At 54.7% G+C, this 22,431-nt stretch overlaps 1 protein-coding gene across 2 annotated transcripts in view; it reads left to right on the top strand.

The window, feature by feature from the left end:
- Positions 1-19,200, top strand: part of PPP2R2C (protein phosphatase 2 regulatory subunit Bgamma) — a 148,292-nt gene extending 129,092 nt beyond the window's left edge. For both annotated transcript variants that reach the window (XM_057726398.1, XM_057726399.1), the window contains exons 7-9: positions 1,981-2,150; positions 7,647-7,738; positions 16,414-19,200. In XM_057726398.1, the coding sequence (XP_057582381.1) occupies positions 1,981-2,150; positions 7,647-7,738; positions 16,414-16,705 (554 nt within the window). In that variant the 3' untranslated portion in view covers positions 16,706-19,200. The remainder of the gene's footprint in view (positions 1-1,980; positions 2,151-7,646; positions 7,739-16,413) is intronic.
- The last annotated feature ends 3,231 nt before the right edge of the window (positions 19,201-22,431 follow it).

The raw sequence follows: 22,431 nt of genomic DNA, 5'->3' as shown, positions 1-22,431 counted from the left end.
CCAGAGGTTTTAGAGGCTAGAGGTGACCCACCAGGAGGTCTCCTCGCCACTGCCGGGAGGGGAGTCGTGGAGAAACCCCCAGGTCGCCATGCCCTCCCCCTCTCTAAGCTCTCCCATGGCTCCCCGTTGCCTACAGGTGGCTTGTAGCCTCTTGCTCTCGCCTTTCTCAGCCTACGTGGCCTTCAGCTCGTCCCTGCCTCAGGGCCTTTGCATATAGTATGACTTCACTTGGAGTACTCCTCCCTGGTATCTCACTTCATTCACATCTCTACTCAGATGTGCTGTCCCATAGAAGCCCCGTCCGTCCACATCATCAGCCCCAGTTTCTCTCCCCTCACTTGCTTTATCTTTCTTCTCACCTTCTTCCACCACAGCCCAACAGTATCGCATATCACTGACTTCTATGGTCGTGTCTGGGAGGAGAATGTGGGCTCCAGAAGAATGGGGACGTTGCTCACTGCAGCGTCCCGGGGCCTCAGGCAGTGCCTGGCTATGGTGGGCGCTCAGTACGGATTGGTTAACTGAGCGAATGCGTGAATGCGTGCAGGCATGACCACACGAGAGCATCTGACCAGCAGGAACTATTTCCAGCCACCCTGCAGAGGGAAGCTGGGCAGGAGTTGTGTTTCTGGGAAAGGCAGGAGCAGTGTCCTACCTTGGACGAGAGGGAGACCAGGTTCCCGGGTCGGGGGTAAGGGGCTAGGATGGACCTGGGAAGTGGGGTGTGGGACTTTTCCATATAGGAGGGGCCAGCAGGAAGGGCACTCCTGTGAGCCTCTGGAGACATATGATCTGCTCTCTGCTTCCCTAGTTTAAGCCTGGAGGCTCAAAACAGACCCGCAGGCAGGGCAGCCACTCAGCTGGTGCCCGTGCAGACCTCTGGACAGGTTGTCAAATGTTTAAGTCCTTCCAAACTGGCTGTAGGTGGCTGCCAACCTACCACCCCATCCTCTTCCCTGACCCCCAGGCCCATCCATGGCCCAGGTCCTAATGGGTCAGCAGGGACCCTAATTCCCATCCTGCTCCGGCACCAGGGCCGCTGTAGGATCCTGTCGGCCAGTGAGGTGGGCAGACTGGTGGGACAGCCAGCAACAGACATGAGCTTGGAAGAGCCTGTCCAGCTGCATGGGAACCTCCTTGTGTCAGGTTATGGGGGGCATATGCCTGGTTATGGGGGGCAGCCGGGAGGGTACGCTGCTTGGGGAGCCGCTCACCGCCCACTCTGGGATCTCTGGTAGGGGCAGAAAGCTGTTGCCTTCAGGGATCAGGTAAGCAGCTTCCTGTGTGGAGCAGCTGGTCTAAAATAACAGGAGGTGGGTGGCAGGCGGCACACGGGACTCACAGGCTGCCTTTGTGGCGGTGAGATTTGATTTGGCTACAACCCCTGTGGCAGCCAAACAGAACATACCTATGAGTGGGGCTCAGCCATGTGTGCCCAGCACATCATGAACAGAGGCTCCAGAGCCAGTTAGAGCTTCAGTCAGTGCCCAGCCTAGTCCAGGACGTGGTCCAGCACCTTTGAGGATGCTGGGACACCTCAGTCCTGGCATTCGGGATCACCAGCAGGAGGCAGCAGAGAGCAGCATACTGAGTACAGCTCTGGGTTCAACTCCCACGCCACCATTTTTTCCAGCTCTGAGACCTCAGGCATGGCTTTTAGCCATCCATGCCTCAGTTTTCTTGGCTATAAAATGGGAATATTAATGGTACCAACCTGACATTTTTATTGGGGTAATGCACAGGAAAGGCTCAGCACAGAATCTGGCTTAGAGTAAACACTCAGTAAATATTGTTCCAGGAGCTGGTTCTTCCCTCTTTGGAGGATCCATTTGGGCCTGTGCCTGACGCATATTTAGTTATAGGTTTGATGAATGAATAAATGACCTATTGCATGAGCCCAGAGTGGAAACAGAGTCATCTGTGTTTTGGACCCCATGGGTGGGAGCGGCCCAGTGATGGTGGTCGTTTCTGTCTTCACAGTATTTGAAGAGCCGGAGGACCCCAGTAACCGCTCCTTCTTCTCAGAAATCATTTCCTCCGTGTCAGACGTGAAGTTCAGCCACAGTGGCCGGTACATGCTCACCCGCGATTACCTCACAGTCAAGGTCTGGGACCTGAACATGGAGGCACGGCCCATAGAGACCTACCAGGTGGGTGCCGCAGCCTGGAAAACCTCGGAGCCCCTCTGCGGGTGGGAGACCCCCAGCCACCCTTCCCTGTGTTGAGAACTCACACTGAGGGGCCTTCCCAGCTACTGGTAGCTTTCATAAGCCCATTTTGGAGGTGAAGATACTGAGGCTCAAGAAATTAGGCAGCTCATCTCACGTAGCTCAGCCGAGAACAGGAGAACCTGCTCAGCCCCGCCTTGCGGGGAGCTGTGTGTCATCCGCTTGCTGGCCTCTGCTCCAAGGCAGTGCTGTGACTAGGCCTGCAGTCCAGGACCCAGGGGAAAAGATGAGCATCACGCTGGGCTCAATTTGAGGGTGCAGACGATTAAGGATGCAGACTATGGCTTGCCTCCCCTGGAGCCAGTGTCTGTAGTCCTACCATTAAAGCAGGCTAAGCATTGCCCTCTCTCAGGGAGCATCCTTAGCTAGTGATGCAGTGGTGAAATGGGAGCATGGTGCATTCCTAAATCCTCGGTGCAGGCTTTCTCAGCCAGGCATATAGGGTGAAGCATGGGACACCCTCCTGGAAAGTTGTTTGTTATTTTTCTGTTATGATTCATCCATATGTATTAGGGAATAAAAACAAAATTCATGTGATGTTAAAATTTGGCAGGGACTGGAAAGAAATATGGGACTCTTTTAAAGCTGCTTTAAAGCTGCTCCAGTTATGTGTCTACCTTGGGCAATCTGGGAGTCTTCTTGGAGGAGGTGACATTTGTGCTGGATGCATAGGATTTGGTCGTGTAGGTGTGAGTGGGAAAACACCCCTCAGAAGATGCAGCCAAACCCTCATGGTGTCACCAAGTATTGGGCGCACACAGAGTGCCACATACATTTGTCACCTCTGTTCCTTACTGCCCCTGTAAAGGGGGTGCCATCAGCCCCACTTGGCAGGAAGAGAATCTGGGGTGCTGAGAGGTTAGGCTATAGGGAGCTGCCTCACAGCTGGGCTGTGACAGATTTGGAGCCCAAATGGGAGATTTACAGCCCTCTTCCCTGTCTCTCCTCCCTGCCAAGGCCTGGGGTAGGGCAGTGTCCTAGGAGGCAGAGGGGGCCCACTGGGAAGACATGCTGAGAGGGAAGGATGGGGTGCTCAGAGTCGGACTGGGCCATGTGTGCTCCTGGCAGCTCCGCGCCCACAAGGATGTCTGGGGCGGTTCTGGCGCACCCTCCCACCCCCCACCTTCCTCAGGACTATGGACTCATGAAAGGGCTCCTTTGTCAGCCACACGTGTTTACTGGAGGTCCTGCCACTCCCTCCAGTTCTGACGCAGGCAGGCCTCCTGCTCCCACTGCACACCCCAGGAAGGGGTCAACCCCTCCTCTGACCCTTGGGAATGGGAGGAGTCAGAGATTGGGGCAGGAATGGCATAACCCCTGCTCAGTTCTGCGGGAATGACTGTCCTGGTGCCTTCCCAGAGCCTGCCCTGGGACATGATTGTTTCTAACCCCCTTAGGCCCCTCAGCCTTTCGTGTCCCTGGAGTCAGCAAAAGCCCCTGGACCCTGAAACTAGATGCAGTGTTTAATAGGAGCATTTTGTGGGGAGAGGGTCCAGAGTCTTCAGGTTCCCAAAGCATGTGAGGACCCAATAAAACGGGAGAATTACTGTTCTGGAGTACCAGGCCCAAAGCTGGGTGCTTGGCTTCTGGCCCAGCTCACCTATTGATTCTAAAATAGTAACAGTTACATAAGACCAACATAACTAACATTTTTTAGCTATTAGGTGCTAGAAATTGTGTGTAACAGAATTGTGTTTGGCTAACTTGCAGTACTGAACAAATAGGGACTTTTCTCCCTTCACAAGAAGCCTGGAGTATCCTAGAATAGTGAGTGGCTTTGTGACCTGCTCAGTGTCTCAACAACTACTTAGTAATTTAGCTCACCATTGCTTGCGTTTTGGTTTTCTACCTTGATGTGTGATACCTCATCGTGGCGAAATGGCTGCCACAACTCCAGGAACTATGCTGACCTTCCAGGCAGGAAATAAGAGGAAATGCAAAAGGCTGTGTTGGTTGGATCTGTGGCATATTTCATCAGAACACAAACGCTTTCCCAGAACACTCCTCAGAAGACCTGTTACAACTCGTTAGCTAGAATGGGCACATGACCAGGCTGGGAAAATGAGTAGTTTTATGGCCTCTGTGCTTGAGGAAGGCAGGGAGAAAGGGGTGGGAATGGGTGTTGAGTGAGCCAGGCCTCAGCATGTGCTGCATTGACCTAAGACCTTGGCACACTTTTCCTCTTTGAAGCCTCCCAGCTGCCCTGGGAGGTGGGGACAGTGTTCTCTCTACCCCATTTTTTTGGAGAAACCTGAGTTAAGTGGCACATCTGTGGTGGTAAGAGTACCAAGCTGCTGACCTTAGATTGGTGCTCATGTCTTTCCTACTCCAGAGCCCACACCCTTCCTCGCCCTGCCACCAGACAGCAGGAGGCACTCAGTACACAGGAGAGAACAGCACTTGTGTTTGGATGAGTGCATGAGCGAGGCTGCCGTGACTATGCAAGGAGCACACACAAACATGCCAACCTGGAGGGGTGAACACCAGCACCTTACACTCTGTCTGTGGCCAGGAATGACGTCAGGCACCATTTATCCCCATTCATCTTAGTTGTTACCCACACTGGGTGGGTGCTCTGTGCCCCACTAGACCCTGGGCTCAGAGGGAGGGAGGAGCCTCGGCCTCACCCTCAAGGGTCCCAGATGACAGGGACACAGGGAACCTGAGCCTGGCGTGGCCACGGGCCAGGAGACTCCCGGCCACAGACGCACACCACATGAGAGGCACTGAGGGCTGCTGAGGAAGCGGAGTGGAGAAAGGGGAACAGCTGGGGGAGGGGCCCTCTATTTCTTTCAGCCAGGTGGCCCACCTGGGGAGCCCAGCCCCACCGTCTCCGGTTGCCTCTAACCCCACTCGTTTATTTTAAGAAACGTGTTGAGGTCCTGTGATGGGCCAGCCCTGTGCACCCCACTGGGAAATTGTTGGGGAATGAGACAAATAAATCTTGCCTGGAGGGGCATCCATTCCAGCAGGGAAGACAGCCAGAATCCAAGCAAATAGACAGATGAAATAGTCACAAGCTTCCAAAAGTGTGACAAATAAACCATGGCTAAGGCAGAGAAAACAGGGGCACTGAGGGCTAAGGCAGAGAAAATAGGGGCGCTGAAGGCTAGGGAAGTAAGGGCACGAGCCCTCTGTAGGGAGGGTGTTCCCAGAGGAGGGAACAGCACTTGCAAAGGTCCTGAGGCAGGAACATGGCTAGTGTGCTCAAAAAATGGTGAGGAGCCGGCTGGAGCAGATTGAGCATATGGGAGAGAAGAAGAACCTGAGGTCAGAGAGGTGACCGGGGGACCTGTGTGTGCTGAAGGGTTTTGAGCAGAGGCATGACATGATCCAGCTTAGTTCCAAAGGAATCCCTCTGGCTGCGTGTGGAGATAGGCCGGGGCCGGGGTTTGGGGTATAGGCAGACACAGGGAGAGCAGTCAGGAGTCATTTGCAGTGAGATGGGTGGTGGTGCTTGGAGCAGGGCGGCAGCATGGGACGGATGTGGTGAGAAGGGACTGGTCTCTGGATGGCTTTGGATTCTGGACAGGCTGAATGTAGGTGTGAGAGACAAGAGGCGTGCAGAAAAACGCAGTTGTTTGTGGCCTCTGACTGGGAAGGATGGGCAGTGGTGCAGGGACCAGGGTTCAGTGTGCACAGTCTTGAGGTGCCTCTGGGCCATCTCTCTAGGCAGCTGGACGGCCCAGGGTGCACTTCAGGGAGAGAGGTCCTAGCTGGAGAGAAACATCTGGGCGATGTCAGGGGATAGACAGAATTTAAAACAGGAGTGCAGGTCAGGTGGGACGAGAAGGGCGGTGGAGCAAGCTTTGTGGGTGGGGCGGGCAGGGAACCTTCTCTGGGAAGGGGCATGTTGGCCTGAGGAAGTCCTATTTTAAGAACACATAAACAGGGCTTCCTAGGTGGCGCAGTGGTTAAGGATCCGCCTGCCCACGCAGGGCACACGGGTTCGATCCCTGCTCTAGGAAGATCCCACATGCCACGGAGCAACTAAGCCCATGTGCCACAACTATTGAGCCCATGTGCCGCAGCTACTGAAGTCCACGCACCTAGAGCCTGTGCTCCACAACAAGAGAAGCCACGGCAATGAGAAGCCTGCGCACCACAAGGAAGAGTAGCCCCATTCACCGCAACTAAAGAAAGCTCGTGCACAGCAAAAAAAAAAAAAAAAAGACCCAACACAACCAATAAAAAATAAATTAATTAATTAAAAAAAAAAAAAAGAACACATAAACATACACTAAGTCAGGGCTGGAGCCACAAGTGCACCTGAGCCAAGGAAAGATGCTCAGCCTGGGGTAGTCCGGGGAGGCTGCTGAAGCAGGGAACCGACTCTGAAGCTGGGTTTTTAAAGATGAATAAGAGCTTCCCAGACAGAAAAGGACAAAGACCTCCTTTTTCTTCCCCTCCCTGTACTTGACCCTTAGTTTGTGGCCAGTGTCACTGCCCAGCAGGAGTTGGACATTTCTTTCTCTCCGTCCCTGGTAGTTAATCAGAGTCGCAGATACCTACCCAGTGCTTTGTCCCAAATTCGGCTTCTTGAATTCTCGCGCTCTTCTTCAGGGGAGGAGTTTCATGACCCCCTTTTCAGACACGAAACCTGAGGCTCACGGCAGTTAAGTGACTCCCCTGGATCACAAAGGGGCAGAGCCAGAAGTTCAGGCTTCATGTTACCCGTCTACCTGCCCCTTCCCCCACCAGAGGGCAGGGCCACGTCTCCGAAGAGAGCTGGCACCCAGGAGCCCCGTGGGGGGAGAGCTTGCAGGACTGGGCTCCAGTCAGGTGGATGCAGGTCCTGGGGCATCACATCTCCCCTGTGGTGTCAGGGAACCCTGCGAGGGGATCCTGGTCTCCCACTTGTAAGCTGAGGAACTTCGAGCCAGTTACTGAACCTCTGAGTTTCAGTGCCTCATCTATAAAACAGGACAGGTGGCGTCTGCCGAGATCACGCTTGAGAGGCCTGTGTGAGCCTCCTTCCCCTGTTTTCTGTGATGGTCAGCAAAGTGCTCACGGTGATGGCTGTCCTCAGAGGACATGACCCTGCACCAAACAGTCGCTTACATTTGATCCCAGAGCAGCCCATGAGGTGTGTGCTCTTATCATTTTAAGGATGAATAAACCAAGGTTCAGAGAGGTGAAGTCACTGCCCAGGGTCACACAGCCAGGGAGGGGCAGAGCCAGGATTTGGTCCCCTTTGGTGTTGTCTCTTTTATCACTGTGACTGTCTCCTCTCAGACCACAGCTCAGGGGTTGGCCATATGCCAGGCTGTGGTCCCTTCCCGATGAGCAGGGCTGAGTCAGGAGTGCCATGCAGACCCTGGAGGGCACAGCCCTGCTCAGTGAGCACCTCCTCATGGAGGGCGGCCAGGACTGTCGGGGTGCACCCCCTTGACTCACCCCGTCCCCTTCTCTCACCAGGTCCATGATTACCTTCGGAGCAAGCTCTGTTCCCTGTATGAGAACGACTGCATTTTCGACAAGTTCGAATGTGCCTGGAATGGGAGCGACAGGTAACCTCAGACCTCCGACCCCACCCACCTAACTAGGGACTTTTCGCCCTGCAGGCTGGCTGGTGACCTGGACGGAATGGGGGGGGGGGGTGGTGCAGATAGGGGACTCACTGTTATCAAGCCTCAGGAATCAAGGTGTTCCTAGGAGGCCCAGCCTTTCTTGCAGCAGGTTCAAATTCTCAGCTCTCAAGTTCAAGGGTGGAAATGAAACTTCACATTCTGAAGCTAAACCAAACATCCATTTGGAGCCCTGTTCTCCTGAGTGGTCATGGAAACATCATTAGTCAATTCCGGGTCCCTCACCAGGCAGCCCCTGCCCCACATTGTCAGGGGTGGGGGGTGTTCTGGTGCCAGGGCCCATTGGGCAGAGACCTTTAGCCACTGGTCTATACCCGCTTCCAGCCATCACGGCCTCTGCTTCAGGCCCACTGGGACTCCGGGGAGCACAACAGAGCTCCTGCACCTTCTGGCACAGGGGAGCCTCCCCAGGTGTAACCACCCCTCACAGCCCCACCCACTTGGGAAATGGCCCTGAGCCTGACGCAGGTTCCTGTTTCCCCATCACGCGGTTCAGCCCAGGCGAGTGTGGGCAGGGAAGGCCCAGGGCAGGGACTTAGGTGACCAGACCGTGCAAGGATAAGAACCACACTGGCCAGGATGTCAGCATGTCGCCCATCACGGTTCACAGTCAGAGCGGATTTGGTAGGTGAGGAGGGGCGGGGTGAGGGCTGCAGCCTTCGACTCAGGTGCCATCTGGGAGGGTGTCCACGTGGACCCCGTCAGTCCTGCGTGTCCAGCCAGGAGCCGGCTGGGCTGTCCCCAAGTTCTGAGCATGGCCGGCACTGCCACGGTCATGTGAGAGCTTCTGCGCTATGACCCCGTGTGACTGTGGGCACAGGCCGACGGGGACCATCAGGGAAGGCAGGTGGGGGGCAGGGTTGGGGGGCGGAAGCCACAGGGACAGGACCTGGAGGGAACTCCTGGAAGCGGGCTGGCCCCAACGGGGGGCCAGGCTGCTGTGTCCAGGGGTGGGGGAACCCCCTAGGGCTGGTGCCAGCATCCTGGGGCTCACCTGGCCCGAGGGGTCTCCAAGCGGACAGGGCTCTCAGGGACCAGCATGGTGGGCACGGGGGTCCACTGGAGGACACTTGGAAAACCAGGTGGCGGCCCTGGCCTGACACTAGGCTGATGCAGCTGGGTCAGAGGGGACACACAGTGCTCCCTCCAGGGACCTGCGCCCAGGCCGACACACTGGAGGCTCCCCCGCAAACACGGGCAGCAGGTCTGGGGTGGGGGTCTCTAAAGACTGCTGGCAAAAAGGAGATTCCAGTACTGCTCTGCGTGTGTGTGTGTGTGTGTGTGTGTGTGTGTGTGTGTGTGTGTGTGTGTCTGCCTGCCTGCCTGCCTGTCTGTCTGTGTCTCTGGTGTGTCTGTCTATGTTCGGCTCCCTACTGGTTGTGACCACGGCCCGCCCTTCCTCCACATCACCACCAGGGGGCGTCCATGAACAGGGGATGCTGAGCTTCCAGAGCCTGGAGCTGCCTTTTCCGGCTTTCCGGTGCCCAGCCTGGAGCTCAGCTGTCCTGCTTCTCACCCACCACGTCCTGCCATGCACTTTACATGCCAGCCACCCCAGCCCCGGGAGTCCCTGCCACCCCACTCCACAACCCGCTCTGCCCCTACCCCCTGGAACCCTGACCACACTGCACCTGGCTCACTCCTGCTGTCACCTTGCATTACTGACTCAACTCAAGGCCAGCCCCTCCAGGAAGCCCTCAGGGTCTTCTCCATCTTGATACCCTCAGCTCCCTGGGTTTTCCTTCTGTGTCTTTGCATTTATTACATGTTTTCATCTTGCCTCTGTTTGCCTTCCCCACTGGTTGAGGTGCCCTGGGAGTGGGCCTGTAGCTCGCCCATCTTGAGCCCCTCACCTGGGGCCTCAGGAGTGTCCAGTCAAAGATTGTTGACCTTCTGGGAGGCAGAAGGGTGTGCCACCTCCTTCCATGTCATCACAAGCATCTATGAGCCCAGTAAGCCCCACAGAGGAGGTTCCCAAGGTAAATAAAGCCTGGTCCCATTCTTCCAGAAGCTCAGAGGCTAAGGGGAGAAGCAAGAACTGCCCTTCAGGGCCCCCACCCTTGCAGACCAAAGCAAACCTTCTGAATCCCTCAGCTCAGCATTTCTTGTCCTTCTCATGTTAATGGGAAGCTTCCAGAATCCTGCTTGTATATGTGGCAGCACAGAGCTGGTGGATATCTGATAACCCTCACAACACCCATCACCCGACTCCAGCAAGACTTAGATGGGCAGCCTGGGGGAGAGGAAAGAGCAGCGGTTTGGGGGTCAGACACCCTCAATTTCTAGATTACACTCCACCACTCTCCAGCTACATGCGTGAATAAGCCACCTGACCCTCTCTTGAGTCTGCTCACATAGAAAGTGGTTCTAATAAACCAGGACTTTCAAGGGCTGCTTTCAGGATAAGACCCTGTGTGTGACACACCTGGCAAGGCCATGGCTCTGTATTGGCAGTAGATAGTCCAATGATTTGCACACACGCGTCTGTTGTGTATCGTGTCTGAAAGAATCCTGCTGAGCCTCTAAGACCCACCTCAAATGCTACCTCTTCTAGGAAGCTCTCCTTGATATGTTCTGCCTGGGAGGAAGGGATTTGTGTCAACTAAGGATCTTCCAGTTGTGGAAATCAGACAAGCCTAAGTTTGTTCTGAGAAGTTCCAGCAAGGTTACCCCAGGGCTCATGCTGTACCTTTGGGGCCATCTCCGCTCTGTCCACTCCCGTCTCTGAGCCTCCCTGCTTCTTCTTACACACTAGCCTCATCCTCTCCCACTGCAGATGGCTCCCCCTTGCTGTTAAGGATGGTGACCCCAAATAGTCCCCCTTCCATTGTCCTCCCAGCCCACAATCCCCCTTCTAGGTATATGGAAAATTCTCATGGAAAGGTCTGATTGGCTTTGTTTGGGTCACATGCTCACTGTGGGGCCAGTCAGCATGGACATGATTTATTGCATGCCACAGTTGGCCAGCAGGAGGGAGAGTGTCATGAGTGACAGACCCTCCAGAACCATAGGGATGGGGCACGAGCCTTTCCCCGATGGAAAGAAGAGAGCCCGTGGACAAAGGCAGCCAGGACCGTGATCCCCACATGCAGATGAGAAAAATGACGCTGGCAGAGATGAAGCAGTTTGCCTAGATGCAAGCCAGGGCAGAGACTGCCCTTTTCCCTGTTGAAAGAACCTTCTGCACGTTAGAGAATGCCTAATAAGGGGAGCAGCGGGCCATTCTGTCCTTGCATTGTTGCAGGGTGCTGGGACCTGGTGTTCCGAGGTGAAAGAGACCCTTCTCCCTGCAGGTGTGGTGAGGGCTCCCTCCTCCCCAGAGGTGTCAGCTGGATGCCCCACCGGAATGGAAGAAGGATTAGCAGCTGTGTGGGCTGCAAATGACTTTCATGATCTCCCTCTCCATTCCCCTGACGGCTCAGGAGAAGGATGGGTGTTGTGTGAAAGTGCCCACTGGGTTCTGTGAACTGTTCCCTAGAGAACTGGGTGTGGGGCGGGGCGGGGGGGGTGCTGCCTTCTCTCTTCTCTTGCCCCTGCTGGTGAGGAGGGAGGCGGTGAGGTCCCTGGTCGGGCCCCTTGGCAGGCAGAGCCCTTCTCTGGGAATCCGTCACCCACGGTCTCCTTCTGCTTGCCTAGTTTTGGGCTCCCAGTCAGACAGGTGGGTGGGGCGTCAGGCCACAAGGAATGTTAGAATCCAGAAATACCTGTTGGCATTTAATACATCACAGGAGGTGCATTTACTGAGCTCGGCACTGTTCGAAGTGTTTTCCCATGTTATCTAATCCATCCTTACCAGGGGCCGGGGCCCCTCATTATCCCATTTTGTAGATGGGAGAACTGCACGGGGAGCTAGGAAGCATGTGAGGGACAGAGCTGGGCTCTGGACTCAGGTGGCCCTCCCAACCCAAGCACTGTCCACACAGCGTGTGCTTGGGGTGTGTGCCTTGGCCTTGGCCTTTTAAGCCCAAGTAAAACAGGTGAAGAGAGGCCTCCGTCCTTGTCTTGACAGTGAGGCCAGTTGGCAGCCTTAGGTCACCCAGCATCAGGGCCACCTGCCCGGCTCCTGACCCCAGGCAGAACTGCTGAGCTCCACTCTTTCTGCCCCACAGCAGCTGCTCTGGGCCTGGGGAGGAGAGGCCTCGGCCCTCGGCACCCTCCATTCCCCATCCAACATGCTGCACCTACTCCCAGGCTGCTGAGCCCACCCCGGGCGGGGCTGGTGTGGGTTTTATGAGCTTCCAGGTGGGTCTGTGCCCGTCCAGGCAACCCTTCTCCTTTGCAGGCTCTGGGAGTGCCCACCTCGTAGGGCGGGGGTGAAGGACATCACAGGGAGAGGTGAGATGAGGGTGGGCGCCTCAGCTCTCCCTGGAGGTAGAAGAGAATCCACCTTCTCTTGCTGCCAGCTTAGCAGTGTCACCCCGGTGCCACCCAGTGTCCCAGGGCTGGGCAGAGAGGAAGGGCCGTAGAAGGAACAAAAGCAGGAGTCCCCTTATGATGAAGCTCAGCCCACCTGGCTCCCTCAGCACTGACCTGTGCACAGTTCCCTGTGCCACCCTGGCGGCAGGGCGCCCTCCCCGTGATCCAGCCCGACCCAGAGCCTGACACCGGTGCACACCAGCTGTGGGAGCGACAAGGGGTATCTGGCAGGGTCCCGGGCAGTCCTCCCCTTTGTTGTCTGTTAAACCAGACAGGCCAGGTGGGTTGCTGCCCTGGGTTGGAAGGTCAGAGTTCACCCTGACTAGTGACCTCTGAGGCCTGAGGATTCCCTCGGGATGGCATGCATAAGCGCGCATGCGCACGCACACACACACAGACACAGACACCGGCACCTCACCCGCCTCCCCCTCTCTCCTCCCTGCCTCTGCCTCCTCCTTGCTCACCTTGCAGAAGGTGCTGCCTGGCTGGGCTCCAGGCCTCTCTCCGGCCCCGCAGGCTCACCTGGCCAGTGCTCGCCAGCCCACTGTCCCTCCTGCACACAGAGACTTTGGCGTGGCTTCTCACACCCCCAGTGGCCCTGGCTCACTGCCGCGTGCTCACCTTCCCTCCTCTGCAGCCTCACAGCCCTGCTGTGTCTGAGAGGCAGGAAGAAGGGCAGCGCAGTGTGCAGACCTGAGGAGTGGTCCCCTGTGTCACGTCCTGAGCTGTGTGGGGTTGGCCCTGAGCATCTGCTGATGATGGCCAAGGTCAACCTGATGAGCCCCATCCCTGCAGCCCCCTGATCCCCCCACCCTATCCTCTGGCCTTGGGACCCTTGGGCGCTGGGTGGCAGAATGGCCCCTCCGACCCCACCCCCAGCCTCACGGAGGCACCGACTTCACCCCGCCCTCCTGCTGGTCCTCCAGCTCAAACAAGGGTGACCTATGTCTGGCTGAGCCACCTAGGGGTAGGCACTCCGGCGATGGCCCGGCCAAGGGTCACACGCCTAGACCCCGAGGGGCAGTCCTGGTACACACAGCAGCCCTGGGGCAGCCCCAAGAGACCCAGGCTCAGGCTTCAGTGATTTTTCTCTGCTTTGGGGGCATCTTCAGGCTTAGCCCCCTCCCTGCTCCCACACTGGGGGGTTGCACGGTCAGGAAGTCTCACGGGCCATAACTTAGGTGACATCAGAGCCAACGCAGGCTTCCCCGGGGTGAGCTGACCTCCGAGGAGAGACGCGGGGCTTCTTTGGGAAGGAGGGAGTGGAGGGCACTCCCCTCCCTGCCCCAGCTCCTCACACCCACGCAGCATCTCCACATGCGCGTCATTTCATTGTCTCAACAACACTCAGGTCTGTTCACACCAACTAAGGTTTTAGAACAGAAAAGAATAGAGCCAGAACGTACATCAGAGTTCTCCACCCACCCTTCCTTCACCTCCGGGGATTAGACAAATCTCTTGAAAGGCAGAACCCTTTGACTGCCCCCTGCCCCCCGCCCCCCACCCCCAGATAGCGTCAGAGAAGCCCCCTCCACCCACCTCTGGTCTGTCCCCTGTCCGTGTGCACAGGGGTGGCCGGGCATGTCCTTTCAGGCCTTTCTCAGACGTTGGAGGCTGGCTGTGACTGTGTGTGGCCCTCCCACGGCACGCGTTCACTTGCTGACTTGTGGATTCGTGCATTCAGCAGATGTTTAGGGAGCACCTCGGGGGCAGGTACCTTCTAAACCTGCAGGTCTGGCCTTGACTCAGAGAAGCTTCCGGCCCTTCGGTCCATTTGGTTTACACAGCATTTCCTGCAGCCTTGTCTTCCCCGGGGGTGGGGGGGGAGCTCTGCCTGGTCTCTTCCTGTTGGCTGCCGCTGGGGGCTGTCTTTCCTCCAGGGACCCCTTAACCCCTAGGAGGCCAAGCCAGGCCCCGGGGACTCAGACAAGACACACCTGCGCCAGGAGCCCCCGCCTGCTGCGGAGGCAGAGGCAGAGGTAGACCCTAGCGCACGGGTGATTAGTGCCGTGAGGTGAGCCCAGAGGTGTCCCCACCTGCCCCTCCAGCTCCCGCCTCCACAGAGACTATGCCTGGAGGCTGACCCTGTGGACTGCATCCACAGGCCTCCGTGTCCATTGGCTTCTGGCTGGGTTTAACCAGTGGGGACGCTAGAAGGAGACTGAGGGTGGAGAGAAAGGCCAGACCATTTATCCCCCCTTGTTCCCTGTTGTCTTGGCCGATGCCACAGCTCTGGGCACAGCTCCCTTCAGAGGACAGGCCCCTTCACACAGATCTCTCGGGCTCCATCTCTTTTTCTGTCTCTCTTTCTCTGTCTCTCTCTCTCCTGTGACTCCTCCCTCCCCTCACCTCTCGGGCCTGGGGTGGTTTCAAAATCTCCAAATGTACCAGTCCCAGGGCACAGCACTTTCCCTGTGTTCCCTTAGAACCTTCCAGAACATTTGTGAACAGTCTTTGTATGAAGCTCCCCTCCAGCTACCCGGCTGGCATGTGCCCTCTGCCCCCTTCCACGGAAGAGCCACTTTATGGAAGGCATTTTCCATCCTCATTGCCCCCCAAAACCCACCCACCCATCTCTGAACACAAGGTCAGAGAAAGCAGTTTGGGTGTCAAGGGGAGGTGGCACCAAACATTTAACACTGCAGATTGTGGCTCTGGCGGGAGGCTGGCCTCACGGGCACACGGCCGTCTCCATGACCTGAACAGCCGGGGCAGGGAGCTGCTTGTGGGCTGGAACCTAAAAGGGATTCCTGGCCCTGACTTGCCAGGCTCCAAGCCAAGTGAAACTTCCTTTCTGTGAAAGATCAGAACTCAGAGGGGCAGACTTATCAGTGAGAAAGGAGACAAAGTGCTGTATTAATCACATTAGGAGACAGATGTCACTCTACCCGCTTCCCTCTGCTGGGGAGACCCCTCTCCTTGAGCAGTTTCAGGGACCAGGCAGCAAAGGGGCCTCCCCAGCCCACATCTAGAAGGGACCGACATTAAGAGACGGTCCACAGGCGAGGTGACAGGTGACTTGTCACCACAACTCGTTCATTCTCAGGTGGGCTCCAGGGAGGTGGGCTTCCCCTGGTCTCCAGTAAAGATGCTCTAGGCTGGAGCCTCAGGTACCATACTCCCCTGGTGTCAGCCCAGGTTCTCCCATGAGGAGGAAACGTGTTACAAGGACATATGTCACTCTGAGCCTGTGGCTCAGCATCATCTGAGAAGCCTGAGCACCTGACCCTGCACAGCCCAGGGCACGGGATTACTCCTGCAACTTGGGTAATGCTGAAATCATGGCTCGTGTGTGTCAGCCTTGTGCACCGAGGGGTCCTCGTGGCTCATCCTGGAACCATGACACCGTCAGGAAGCACCGTTCATCTCCAAAAGGGAGGAGGGAAACCAATCTGTCTGCATCTCTCCTGAAGAACATGGAAGGGGACCACTTCCTAACCCTCAGTGTTGCTTTCTGGAATCCACTCCCACCACCCCTGCCCCTAGCACCTCCAAAACCCAGTGCCCTTCTCCAGGCCCAGGCTCACGAAGCTGGTATTCTTTTCTCTCCCAGCTCTTACTGTGTAAATTGACATCCTTTCTCTGGTCCAACAGGAATCCCTTCTCCTTGACAGAGGTGGGGAGAAGAGGTGGGGTGTGGATATACAAATGTAGAATGCTCTTTAGCAGAATGGGGGAGGTCTGTGAACACCTGCACGCTGATGGTGTGCAGAGAGCAATCATTTAGTCACTCGGCTATTCAGACAGCAGCAGAGTGCTGGGTCCCTGCCAGAAGGGCACGTCTGGCTGATTCAGGGGCCTGCTCTTTGTCAACGCAGAGTTTACAGCCCAGTGTCTCCTGTGTTTATTTCCCTTTGCTCTCCTTCTGCTGTTGCCTAATCTTATTGAAAATCTAGGCCTCTCTCTTTTGGACTAAAGGGCAAAGTACAAGGGAATGTTTTTATGATGTTTGGGGCAAAGCATTAAACGGGTCTCAGCTCCTGGCCCTAAGTGTTTGCTGGGGCAGCCGAGATGTGAGGGAGGACAAGAGACCCCAAGAGAAGGTGGCAGGAGGCGGACGTGTCCCCCCTCTGCTCCCACCGGGCTCCCATCTCAGGGCGACGGCCCTGCAGCCCCGGGAGGAGGAGGGGCGGGCTTCTTTCTTGCGCGGCCCCGCCTGACGCCTCTCCTTCTCCCGCCAGCGTCATCATGACCGGGGCCTACAACAACTTCTTCCGCATGTTTGACCGGAACACCAAGCGGGATGTGACCCTGGAGGCGTCGCGGGAGAGCAGCAAGCCCCGGGCGGTGCTCAAGCCGCGGCGCGTGTGCGTGGGCGGCAAGCGGCGGCGGGACGACATCAGCGTGGACAGCTTGGACTTCACCAAAAAGATCCTGCACACGGCCTGGCACCCGGCCGAGAACATCATCGCCATCGCGGCCACCAACAACCTGTACATCTTCCAGGATAAGGTGAACTCCGACATGCACTAGGAGCCCCGGCGGCCACGCGCGGAGCGGCCACCAGGGGGCGCCGGGCCGCGCCGCCAGCATCCCGGGGCCGAACCCAACCGCCTTTGCTGGCCACTCTTTTGGAAAACAGGGAAAAGAAGGATTCACAGCAAACCGACGTGACTGTCGGGCTTGAAGTCCAGTTCTTTCATCCCGTACTTTAACCGCGTGCAGGCTTATTAGGGTTTTTACGTCTGCGCGTTAATTTTTCACTCCAGAGGTTCCTTTCTGGGGACGCCGGAGCCCCGGAGCGGTTTCTCTCGCGCTCCTCGCTGGCCCCCAGATCAGGGCTCCGGAGACAGAGAACGAAGCTCAGACAAGCCAGCCAGGGATTCTTTTAATGATACAGGGAGCAACGGACACCGTCTCAGAGCCGAGGGTCTCACCTTTTTGCTTTTTGGATCGTGAATTCATGCTGAGAATTTGCAAGCTCCTCTTTTAAGATATTTTAATGTCTGTTACGGTTTCTTGAGAGGAAGGGGAGTGGAATCTACCCACGTATGTGCCAGTTTTCTTCACCATTTAAACCACCCTTTGCGAGCATCTGCCCAGTGCCGGGCACGGTGCCGGCCCTCCAGGCCCATCCGTGGAATCCCTACGGCTGGTCTGCGGCTCTCCTTGTCATCTTGCAACCGTCGTCGGCACCTCGTGGGAACTCGTACTGGCTCCCTCTGTGATCTTTCTGAATCTTCATCGTGACCCTGTGAAGTGGGTGCCCATTCATTTCCTCCATAAATGCCAGCCGCACACTGAGTGCCAGGCTCTGTGCCAGGTGCCAGGGATTAAAGATGAATAACTTGTCATTCCCATTGTGCACACGAGAAAACTGAGGCCCAAGGCGTGCACCAACCAAGGGGGGAGTCAGGAACCCCGTCCAGGCCCTCCAACAAGGCCCTTTCCAACCCACCACGTTGGTGGCTCATGTTAAAGCAGCATTCTAGCCTGGAAGGTTCTGGAAACGTCTCTTCATCTTGTGAAGCAGGACGAAGCAGGTGGGACTATGATGAGGATCCGGGGAGAACCAAGACGCAGAATGGAGAAGAACCCCGGGTGCTCCTCGCCTGTTTGGTGTCGAGGAACTCCGCCCTCTCTTCACCCTACATCTGTACCCCAGCACCTTTCCCAGATGCACCGAACTGCCTCCAAAAGAAAATTGCATGCTCTAACCATTTTAGGATACATTTTCTTTTATGACCCACAGTCCCAGAGGACACTTCCCCACGGGCCACAGAGAATGAGGTGTTTCCAGGACAGTTCCTGCCGCTCCGCTCCGTCAGGACCAGATCGGCCCACCCGCCAACCACGCCCACTTGTCTTTGCCCTAAGAACTGGCAGCAGAACCACGTGGCTTGCATTTTGATTCAGAAAGCAGAGTGCAGAGGCCCGACTGAATCCAACTTTTTTTTTTTTTTTAACAAGATGTAACCTAACCCAGGAAATAGGCCCAACTCGAGATTTTTTTCAATGGATAATGGTCTACTTTTGTGTGTGTCAAAGCACAGAACGCATGTGCACTCACTTCCAGCCATACAATAATTACACAAGGAAATGGGTCCATTGATTTTTTTTCTAATCAACATGAATGAAGAATGTTTGTTTATATATCACTGTAAAATCCAGGTGACCTGGACAGTATTATATGTACATATCTATTCTAAGTAAAATTAACAATCACAGGATTGGATTCCTTTTTCTCCCTTTGTAAAGAGGTTCAAGAATGTGGTAAATTGTATAGAAATCTTGTTGAAGCCAAAATCCAGCTCTGAGGGCCTTACACAATTACTTGGATATTTGGTGAAACCCATTTCCCTTTGTGATTCAGATGCTGAGAGGAAATTTGCATTTGCAGATAGAGGTTACTGTCAGATCACAGATTTAACATGGACCATTTCTACAAAGTGCAAATCTGTACTCAAAATGAGGTCTTAATACAGTTCCTGGTTCCTTACTCTGTTTTAAACTTTGGATACCAAACCAAAAAGGGAAGACAAAAAAAAAAAGGGAAGGAAAGAAAAAGATCTTCTCAGAAGAAAAAGCATGTCTTTGGATCCCTGGAAAATAATGATGCCCAAAGCAAATTGTGAATAAAATGTGTGTTGAGAAAAGATAGTGGGGGGGAGGGGCAAAACTAGACATGGCAGAAGGGCCAGTAACATAGTCACAAATTTGCTTCCTTACTGTTTAAATTTCCTGCTTTTTGAATTTATGGGTGTTCACATAGTCATTGTGAAGTTGTTGGGTTGTTTTAGTTTCTATTTCAATACTCTCTGAGGACGGATCGCTTGGTGGCATCAGATAAGTGGTGGTAGAGTAGACAGGCCTGACCATTTTGGACTCTGTAACTCATAGGTGCATTCTTGTTTTCTTTGGTGTCTCACAAACTATCCAACTGTTGAATAAAATTATAAATATGTTAATACCAGCTTTTTCCAATAAAATAACAAATGTTACATTGAAAATGAGGCTTGGAATGCTGTTTGTTTTTAATGGGCCATGGGTCCTGTTAGGAGGCATATGGCGGGTGGGGACACATATGGGAAGCTGCCTTCATTTCCAGGCTTCCTGCCTCCTGCTCCTAATGCAACTTTTAATCTTTCCAAGCTCTGAGTCCATCACTGAGGAAATGGAGCCAATAATAATACTGACCTCTTCTTGGTTTGGGGGTCATGCGGGGAGGGGGGAGATTAAATTGGATAAAGCCTGCAAAGTGCAGTGCCTAGCACATGAGCTCTCAATAAATGACCGTTGTCTTGTGTTTTGTTTTGTTTTGTTTTGAAGCAAGTGAGCATAGCCCACCATGATTTCCAAATAGTCTCACACTCTCCCATGATCTTTTTTGGACCCTCACATCCAACTAGAGAATATGGTACAGATGAGGAAACTGAGGTTCAGAGAGGTTAAGGAATTGGCTCAAGATCACACAGCTAACAAGTGTTGGAGTCGTATTTCCAGTTTGGCCCAGTTAACTCCTAATATGGTGCTCCTCCAGCAGCGCCACCACACACGTGCTTCAGTGTCCCAGAGAACGAGATCTGGGAGGAGCCAAACCACAGGGCATCTGGATTGGTTCTGGAAGCCAGAGAGGCCCAGCCCCACCTGCTGTGATGGCTGAGATAAGCCAGAGGATGTGTACCCTGTGGCTTCCCTGCACCCCTCCTGGGAGCCCAGGCCTGGCCTCTCTACTTTCAAGAGGGCATTTTAACATCAGACCCAGCAGGAGGAAAGCGGCACTGTCCTGGTGGGTCTGCTGGCAGGACTTTGATTGGCGAGATTCTCTATCAACCATTCCACCCCAGGACAGAGAATAAAGGAGGAGAAAGCCACTTCCGGGCTATGTGACTTTGGACTATGGGCTAACCTGTCTGAACCCCATGTGTAAATAGAGGGCAATGCCACTCCTTGTTGGGATGACTAATGAGGTAGTAAAAAATACCTTGTTAAGCCCTGTGGCCCCATTGTATGGAGGCTTTTATATAGTATCTTATTTAGGCTTCATGTTATGCCTTTTGTGGGGGAAGCAGGGAGTACTAGTGTTATACCCATTTTACACATGGAGAAACTGAGGCTTAGAGAGATTAAGATTTAACTTGTGCCCAAGTTCCTAGACCTTGTAAGTGGAGGAGTCTGGATTCAATCTCAGATGGTGAAAGAGCAGGTTCATGGCAGATGCCCAAAGGATGGTGACGATACCATGGCCTCAGCCCCACCACATCCAGCCCCACCCAGCACTGACTGAGCACCAACTTTGGAACTTCGCAGGTGTGATTGAGGTTATGGACCTTGAGATGGGGAGCGTATCCTTGGTTATCCAGGGGGGAACCAATCTGTCACCTGAGTCCCAGAAGGTAGAGAACCTCTGTTTGCTGTACTCAGAGGGCGACACAGCAGTGAAAAAAGAATCAGAGAGATGTGACATGAGGACTACACCTGCCATTGCTGGATCTGAAGATGGAGGAAGGGGCCACAGGCCAAGGAATGTGGGTGGCCTCCAGAAGCTGGAAAAAGCAAGGAAATGGATTCTCCCCTAGAGCCTCCGGAAGGAGCACAGCCCTGCTGACACCTAGATTTTAGCCCAGTGAGACCACGTGGGACTTCCGACCCCTAGACTGTAGGAGAATAACTGTGTTGTTTTGAACCACTCAGTTTGTGGTCCTTTGTCGCAGTGGCCCTGGAAACTGAGCACACTCAGGTACCTTCATTCTGATCTCACAGCCAACACTTTCAACAGATCCCTGCCCACTTTCACAGATGAAGACCCCAAAGAGGTCCAAGCACTTGCCTAAGGTCGAGCAGCAAAGGTGGGACCACCCTCCATATTGCCTTTCTTGAGGGCGGCAAGCGTGGGCCCCTCCAGGAGCTCCCAGCAGTTTTCAGGGGCTGGCAGCCAGATGGTAGCAGAGGGGTGGGTGGGGCTCCTAGAGGACCAGGGACCTATGGTGAGCTGCACACGTGGACGAGCCTCTCCTCCTAGCCAGGCCCTGGGCTGAGCTGTGGGCAGGCCACAGGGCAAACACTCCAGGGTCCACATGAAATAAGGCTCAAACTCTGCTCCCCTCCCTAGACTGCTCCCAACTACAGACCATCCTCTGCTCAGGTGAAAGCGTAGCTGTCACTCTGTTTCCCCTGAGTCCTGAGGCTCTGAGGCTCCTGACACCCACTGGACTGTGTCCTTGAGCCTTGGCCTGGAGTGTGGGCCACTCAGTGATCTGCCCAGCTGCCCCATCAGCATCCTTACCCTCCACACTCCCTGTCATTATTGTATTAACTGCTGACACTTCTGAGCCACGCGCGGCACTGGGCACTGTGCTGAGGGCTTTGTATGTATCATCTCATTTCATCGGCAAGTCACCATAAGAGAGGATGCTGTGATGTCCTTATTTTACAAAGATGGAAACTGAGGCACAAAGAGAGAGGGATACCTCACCCAAAGTCACAAACTTGTGAGTGCTGAAGCCAGGATCCGACCCCAGGCAGTGTGTCCCCAAACTGGGTCCTGGACTCTCTGCCACCTGAACCACGGCAGGTCCCTGTGGGTGATGTCTGAGGGAGGTTTTCGGGCCACTGCTCCTGCTCACTCTCTGCTGAGAACTAACTTCACAGCCTGGAACACCCGCCTGGGTCAGGGCCTGCAGAAGTTCAACCACTTGACAAAACTTTAGCAAAGGCTCACCAGCTTGGCGGGGTGGTTTCCTAGCAACAGAGAAGCTTTTAGAGCTCAAGATAATTGCCGGAGTCAGGAGTGACTCATTTAAAACAGCCATGTCCTTTTTAAAAAAACAAAGCCCCATTGTCTCTACCTGGATGCTGTTAGAATTCTACATGGGACCCACGCAGGCAACTGACACAATCAATTTCAGAGAGGAACTGACATCCACAAAAGGCAGCAATATTAGGAGGACAAAAGTAAAAATAAATATGGAAAGGAATCCATTATTAAAATTATGCAAAAAGATGTCCAAACATGCACAATAGAGATGGATGTTTGGAGAAGTGACTTATTCGTTTAATACACGTGTAACGCTTATGAGAGGCAAATGACTGCATTATTTATAGATGTGCCAAATAAGAACTAACTTTGCCATTTATCTTTGCAAACCTGCTTAATCGCTCATCGATTCGTTCAACAAATGCTTTTTTGGGCGCCCGCTGTGTGAGCAGTACAGAGGCTAAGCGGTTCAGGGCAGGGAGGCTGGAACCAGTTCAAGGAT

The sequence above is a fragment of the Hippopotamus amphibius genome, chromosome 3, assembly GCF_030028045.1.
Source record: "Hippopotamus amphibius kiboko isolate mHipAmp2 chromosome 3, mHipAmp2.hap2, whole genome shotgun sequence".
NCBI lineage: Eukaryota > Metazoa > Chordata > Mammalia > Artiodactyla > Hippopotamidae > Hippopotamus > Hippopotamus amphibius.
Note: the sequence above shows the minus strand (reverse complement) of the source record. Positions and strands in the feature narration are given on the sequence as shown.